Here is a 7500-nt window from a genome sequence, read left to right on the forward strand (position 1 = left end):
CCCTTCCCTTTCCAGATAGGGACGACAAGTGCCGTTTTCCAGTCATTTGGGATGATGCCAGCCTCCCAAATGGAAGCAAAGATTGCTTGCAATGTCAGCAGGACAGCCTTACCACCAGCGTGGAGAAGTTCACCCCAGATACCACAGATCCCTACAGCCCTTCCCCCCTCTCAGCTGGTTCACCACCTGTGCAATTTCAGTGAGATTGGGTGGTTCACAACTAATTGTAGGATCAGCCTCAAGAACTGTGGACCCAGAGATATCCAATGTACTAGCCGGAGGATCCGCTTTGAACAACTGCTCAAAGTAGCCAGCCCAGCAGGTCACAACTACAGTGTCATCCGTAAGGACCGTTCCATCTGCTGCCCTGACTGCGACTCTCTGAGGAACAGATTCAGATGTGCATAATGCTTTGATTCCTCTGTACGCAGGACGTGGGTCGCTAGACCACAGATGGTATGTCACTTGCTCACAGATTCCTCTAACAAACGCCTCTTTATCTGCCCTCAGAGCCCTCACAGCCGTCCTTCTCAGTTTCTGGTAAAGACTAGAATTGCCATTGAGCCGTGCGCTGCGACTCCTCTCGATGATATCCAGGATGCCCTGCGAGATGAAACACCTCCTTCTTGGAACACCGGTAACACCAACACAACACTCAGCAAACTTCAGGATCTTGTCGCGGAAGGTCTCCCACATCACATTAGGATCGGCAGTCGTACCCAAATCTGAAATGTTCCTCACACAATCTGCGTGCATATTCATTAGAAACAGCCTGGTCTTGGAGTCTGGGCAAGTCCAGGCTCATTTTCCTAGTAGGTGGTAACCTTCTGGGCCTAAGTTGGATCTTAAGAGTAGCAAAAACAAGTCTGTGGTCAGAATTCACAAACTGGGCACTTCTGTAGACCCTGCAGTTTTGTAAGAGCCTCCAGCGTCTGCCCACGAGGATGTGATTGATCTCCTTCACCGCACCGCCATATGATGAAGAATACTAATTCTTTGAATATATAGTGCATCGATGTTGCTATGACAGACTTCTGTGTGCTTTTATATAGTGGATTTTAAGTTAAATACAAAACTCAATGTGTTAATTCACCCTGAAGATGTGAAATTCAACTGTAGTTTATTAGGATGCTGTGGTGCTGTTCAGCAAATGCATGTTCTTAACAAAAACACATATTTTTAGAGATCTATTTATGGTAAAATCTACACTTCACAGCAGCTGAGTATCACTAGCAACCTGAGTTGGTATACCTTCAGAGGAGTTATTCACATGCAGAAATTCATTTTTTGTCTTTTTGTTTTTTTGTATTTTTGTAAACCATATTAATAATATGTTATTTTTCATCATCTGAAACATGATACTCTATTTATGTGAAATTATTACTTAAGAGCAGCATCATTTTGTCCAAATTCCCTGCTCCAAACTAACAAATCCCTACATAATTGGAATAAGAATTTTAGTCTGTCTGTTTTGTTTTTCATTTACTCTCTGTGTACTTAAAACGCTGTTTTTATCAACAGAATAACTACTTGTATGTGTTTGATGGACTTCCTGAATTTCTCAAGAATGGTGTTGTGCGTTCTGACCGCAATCTCATTGGTGTCTTTTGTGGCACCAGCAGGACAGATCCCATAACAATTGAAGCTTCTTCAGGTATCTTGAAATCCCTTCTACTCTTTCTAAAATATGTCAGTCTACTGTATATTTACTTTTTGTTTTTTTAACCTGAACAAACATTGTTGATTCAGATTCAACTAGGGAACAGTAAAGGTGCTTTTTGGTTAGATGTACTCTTATGATCTTGTCTCTTTTTTTTTTCCTCACTTGCCTTATATACAACAATCACCACTAAATTTTTTGAATATCATACGAGTGTTATTTTTCCTATCTTTTCTCCATAGGTATTGTAACAGTGTATTTTGAGGCCAATGTGACAGATGTGCCTGGCTCACATGGCTTCAACACCACCTACCATGTAAGCCGCTGCCAGTCAGGCTGCTCAGCCAATCAGGAGTGTGTGAATAAGCGTTGTGTGTGCAAAAATCGATTTGCTGGACCTGATTGCTCTCTGGTGGTGTGCCCAAGTGATTGTGAGTCTAGCAAAAGCCATGGCATCTGTAATATGGTATGTACTAGTTTAGGTGTATTTTTTCTTATAATGTGAGATCTTGATCAGAGCAGTAGTCCCAGAAGTCAGAGAATTAGGTAGGAAGAAAGGAAAACATGTCCAGCTTAAATCAATGGTTATCAAGCTTTAAAAATACATATTGTACATCTTTAGAACTTAAAATTTAAAACAAGAAAGTTTTAGTACGTGTGTGTGTGTGTGTGTATATATATATATATATATATATATATATACAGTGGTGTGAAAAACTATTTGCCCCCTTCCTGATTTCTTATTCTTTTGCATGTTTGTCACACAAAATGTTTCTGATCATCAAACACATTTAACCATTAGTCAAATATAACACAAGTAAACACAAAATGCAGTTTTTAAATGATGGTTTTATTATTTAGGGAGAAAAAATCCAAACCTACATGGCCCTGTGTGAAAAAGTAATTGCCCCCTGAACCTAATAACCGGTCGGGCCACCCTTAGCAGCAATAACTGCAATCAAGCGTTTGCGATAACTTGCAATGAGTCTTTACAGCTCTGGAGGAATTTTGGCCCACTCATCTTTGCAGAATTGTTGTAATTTAGCTTTATTTCAGGGTTTTCTAGCATGAACCGCCTTTTTAAGGTCATGCCATAGCATCTCAATTGGATTCAGGTCAGGACTTTGTCTAGGCCACTCCAAAGTCTTCATTTTGTTTTTCTTCAGCCATTCAGAGGTGGATTTGCTGGTGTGTTTTGGGTCATTGTCCTGTTGCAGCACCCAAGATCGCTTCAGCTTGAGTTGACGAACAGATGGCGGACATTCTCCTTCAGGATTTTTGGTAGACAGTAGAATTCATGGTTCCATCTATCACAGCAAGCCTTCCAGGTCCTGAAGCAGCAAAACAACCCCAGACCATCACACTACCACCACCATATTTTACTGTTGGTATGATGTTCTTTTTCTGAAATGCTGTGTTCCTTTTACGCCAGATGTAACGGGACATTTGCCTTCCAAAAAGTTCAACTTTTGTCTCATCAGTCCACAAGGTATTTTCCCAAAAGTCTTGGCAATCATTGAGATGTTTCTTAGCAAAATTGGGACGAGCCCTAATGTTCTTTTTGCTTAACAGTGGTTTGCGTCTTGGAAATCTGCCATGCAGGCAGTTTTTGCCCAGTCTCTTTCTTATGGTGGAGTCGTGAACACTGATTTTAATTGAGGCAAGTGAGGCCTGCAGTTCTTTAGACGTTGTCCTGGGGTCTTTTGTGAAGTCTCGGATGAGTCGTCTCTGCGCTCTTGGGGTAATTTTGGTCGGCCGGCCACTCCTGGGAAGGTTCACCACTGTTCCATGTTTTTGCCATTTGTGGATAATGGCTCTCACTGTGGTTCGCTGGAGTCCCAAAGCTTTAAAAATGGCTTTATAACCTTTACCAGACTGATAGATCTCAATTACTTCTGTTCTCATTTGTTCCTGAATTTCTTCGGATCTTGGCATGATGTCTAGTTTTTGAGGTGCTTTTAGTCTACTTCTCTGTGTCAGGCAGCTCCTATTTAAGAGATTTCTTGATTGAAACAGGTGTGGCAGTAATCAGCCCTGGGGGTGGCTACGGAAATTGAACTCAGGTGTGATACACCTCAGTTAGGTTATTTTGTAACAAGGGGGCAATTACTTTTTCACACAGGGCCATGTAGGTTTGGATTTTTTTCTCCTAAATAATAAAACCATCATTTAAAAACTGCATTTTGTATTTACTTGTGTTATATTTGACTAATGGTTAAATGTGTTTGATGATCAGAAACATTTTGTGTGACAAACATGCAAAAGAATAAGAAATTAGGAAGGGGGCAAATAGTTTTTCACACCACTGTGTGTATATATATATATATATATATATATATATATATATATATATATATATATATATATATATATATATATATATATATATATATATATATATATATATATATATATATATATATATATATATATATATATTAGTTAGAAATCCACAAAGTGTATCTTCAAAGCATCTATTATTCCTGAGCTTTCAAAATCTAGCAAAATAATTAGACATATAGGAATCAAAGAAAATATATAGCAAATGAGGAAAGGAAACTGTAGGTTGGTGTAAGAGGGTTGGATTAGTAAGGTTGGGTTCAGAGGGTATTAGTCTTTAAGTCTTTTTTTATTTGGATGTTCTTCTTTTTAAGCATGCATATGCTAGGTTCATGTCCAAGTGTCTGTTAATGGCGTTTTCATCTGATAGCCATGATTCAGCCATCTCTCTGGAACTTTTAGCGTTTGCTCTTTTACTTGCACCATGGCCCAGTTAAATGTGTGTCCAGTTGAACTGGTATGACTATGTCAGAGACCATGGGTTCTTTCTTCTGATAGCAGTGCGATGTTCTTGTATATTTGTTGCAAGTGTTTTAGATGTTTGTCCAATGTATACAGTTGGGCATGAACTGCATTGGCATACTGTGTTTTGCATCTCTGGTGCAGATTTCTTGCTTTTGACATTATAAAGAACTGTCCATATAGTGTTTCCCGGTTTATGTGCTACTTTAATGCCTGATCTGAAGAGGATGTGCTCTGTGGTTTCTGATATGCCACTGTGATAGGGTAGACTGTACCAGGTAGAATTGAAGATTTGGTTGGTGTCTAGTGTTTTCTGAGGTGTGGGGTGTCTCTTGTGTAAGCATTGTTTGATAAATGTTTTGGAGTAGACTTTGATGTAGACAGATGGAATAAATAAGGTGCTTCATTCATTTTAGTTTCCTTTGTATTACAGTGTTTATATATCTTTTGGAAGAATGTCTTAACACAACTCTGTTTATACGACAAGGGGTGATTGCTACCAAAGTGTAACATTTTGTCTGCATACCATTCATTGTGATAAACACTTGTGATCAAATTGGAGTCATTGCCTCTTATAATGGAAATGTCCATAAATTTATGCGTCCGTTTATTTCTCTTTCCATGTTGAACTAAATTGCAGGGAATACTGAGTTTAATTTTTTTGGAGTTCATTTAGCTGGTCACTTTTTAATATGACAAATGTATCGTTGACGTAGCATGTCCGAAGTTTAGGTATAAACTGAGTCAGAGGCACGCTTTCAAAGCACTGCATAATGCAGGCTTACAAAGAAGGACATCCGAAAGCTCAGGAATAAAAGATGATTAATTGTAAGATATGTGATTCATTTTCTCCCATTGTGGATTTCTAGTTGTTGATTGTAAGATATGTGATTCATTTTCTCCCATTGTGGATTTCTAGTTGTATATATGGTAAAACCTTGATTATCTGTCAGGGGTCAGGACTGAGGCTGTGATGGGTAAGAGAAAAGATGGATAACAGAACAGCTACTTTTAAAAATGATACACTGTAGGTTAACGAATAGTTATATTTATTTACAAAACAATATATAATATAGTATTTACAAAATTAATTCATACAATATTGTAACAGCTAGCGTAATAAGGAAACACAACTCAAAGGTACTGAAAGTTTCTACGTTTTACTTGGAGTCTTCGTTCTGTCACAAATGGTGCCCTGTCTTATACTCTGTTATCTGGGTTATGGAGCACACCTCCAAAACAATTAAAGAAAGTTTTCCCTACCGATCAGTTTATCTCATGCCACTCACGTTCCTTTTTGCTCTATACTGCAAACACTCCTGCTTATTGTCTCCTGACTCTCTACTCAAAACTTCCTTCCGCCGCACTTTCCTTTTTCCCCTCATTTTTCCTGTCCCTCATCTCGTAACAGACATGTCTGCCCCTTACAGAACAGAAGCCCTTCTTGATTCTTTGTTTGTTCTCACAGCATGATAATGCAACGTATAACTGGCCATGAGTGAATATCATTTCTTTGTATCTTCTAACTAAACCGACTTTTTCAAATGCTTGTCCTTGTGATTTGTTAATTGTCATTTCAAAAGTTATTCTGACAGGAACCTGTAAATGTTTTAATATGAATGGTATATCAAGATCTCCTTTTTTCCCGAACACCGTTTCAAGTTCATGCAGTAAAAATTAGACTTCCTGATAAAATAATCTACTTACGAAAGTGGGAATATCCAGAGCTGATGTAGCCAGTGGCATTGTTCTCAAGAAGCTGCGGATTTATGGCCATTGTGGGTAGTTCTGGATATTGCCGTTACATTATGATATAATGGTTGCAATGATCTTGAAATAACCTGACATGATGATGGTAATATTACAGCTTTACCTATTTAATTGTCTGACCTATTGATATTTAAATTTTGAATGTGATCAATGAGACCTTGCATATGTTCCATTATAAGTTTAACGTGATTCGATTTAATAAAGAAGAGACGATTAGGTGCGACTTTTACCTGAAATATTGTATGGGTGTTATTCGTTTTTCTTAATGCGTTTGTTTCATATTGTGCGACCATCCTGTTTCACCATCTGGGAAAAGCAAAGGAAAGAGTACAGGGTTGGCATGTGGCAATGTATTTGACATACATGATGAATCATGCTTTGCCTTTGGATATACATGAATATCTACTCTGTCTTTGACAATTCGTCACATGTGGGTTTATTAGAAATGCGACTGTGATCTTTCAGATTCAAATAGACATCCAAGATAATTTCTTTGTTCGTGTTTTGCTGATAAGTTTTGTGTAAAGTGCTATACTTTTGGACATATGGATTTGTATCCATTATTGGCTGTATAATTTCTGTTACATCGATTGTTTAACTATTTCGATTCTATGTTGTATCACTTCTCCGCTATCATAAATATACACCTGACCAAATTGTGTTTTTTTTTTCGAAATTAAACTTGTCATAGCTGTAATTGTTGTGGGAACACAGATTCTCGTAGTGTAGTATACTTTTCCCTGATGGCAACATGAATTAGACGATCTACAAGTCTCCGACGTAAACTGTACAGCCTTACAATATCTACATACTTCCAACATATCACCTATGTCTATATATTCGATCTAGTTAATTTCACCTAGTAATAATTTCTGTGTGTGTGCGCGAATACGATTTGTACTTTCTATTGTTTGACACCTTCATATTGTAGCATTGTCATGTGTTTTAACTTGCTCTGCATGTGTGTCGCATCAAGGTTATTTTTGAGCCGGGTGGGGGGCCTGAACGTACGCTAAGGAGGTGCAGTCAGATCATCTGCTGGTGAGCTGCGTTTTCTACTTGTTGCGCTTTGCGTCGATCATTTCAAAGCCTCCAGCTGTACTTTTGCCACCTCGCTTCTCTGCCACTTACGTTGTGTGGGGGGGCCTGAACGCACGCTAAGGAGAAGCAGTTGGATCATCTGCTGGCTTCCTGCTGCTGACAAGCTGCGTGTTCTGCTTGTTGCTTGTCATTGTTTTAAGAGCTGGGAGCGCATCATGTCTGTCTGC

General features: G+C 38.6%; 1 protein-coding gene across 1 annotated transcript in view; it reads left to right on the top strand.

The window, feature by feature from the left end:
• Positions 1-7500, top strand: part of LOC120540530 (multiple epidermal growth factor-like domains protein 8) — a 31641-nt gene that overhangs the window by 4615 nt on the left and 19526 nt on the right. The window contains exons 2-3 of the mRNA XM_039771368.1: positions 1522-1654; positions 1903-2126. Of these exons, the coding sequence (XP_039627302.1) occupies positions 1522-1654; positions 1903-2126 (357 nt within the window). The remainder of the gene's footprint in view (positions 1-1521; positions 1655-1902; positions 2127-7500) is intronic.

The sequence above is a fragment of the Polypterus senegalus genome, chromosome 12, assembly GCF_016835505.1.
Source record: "Polypterus senegalus isolate Bchr_013 chromosome 12, ASM1683550v1, whole genome shotgun sequence".
In the NCBI taxonomy this organism is placed as follows: Eukaryota; Metazoa; Chordata; class Cladistia; order Polypteriformes; family Polypteridae; genus Polypterus; species Polypterus senegalus.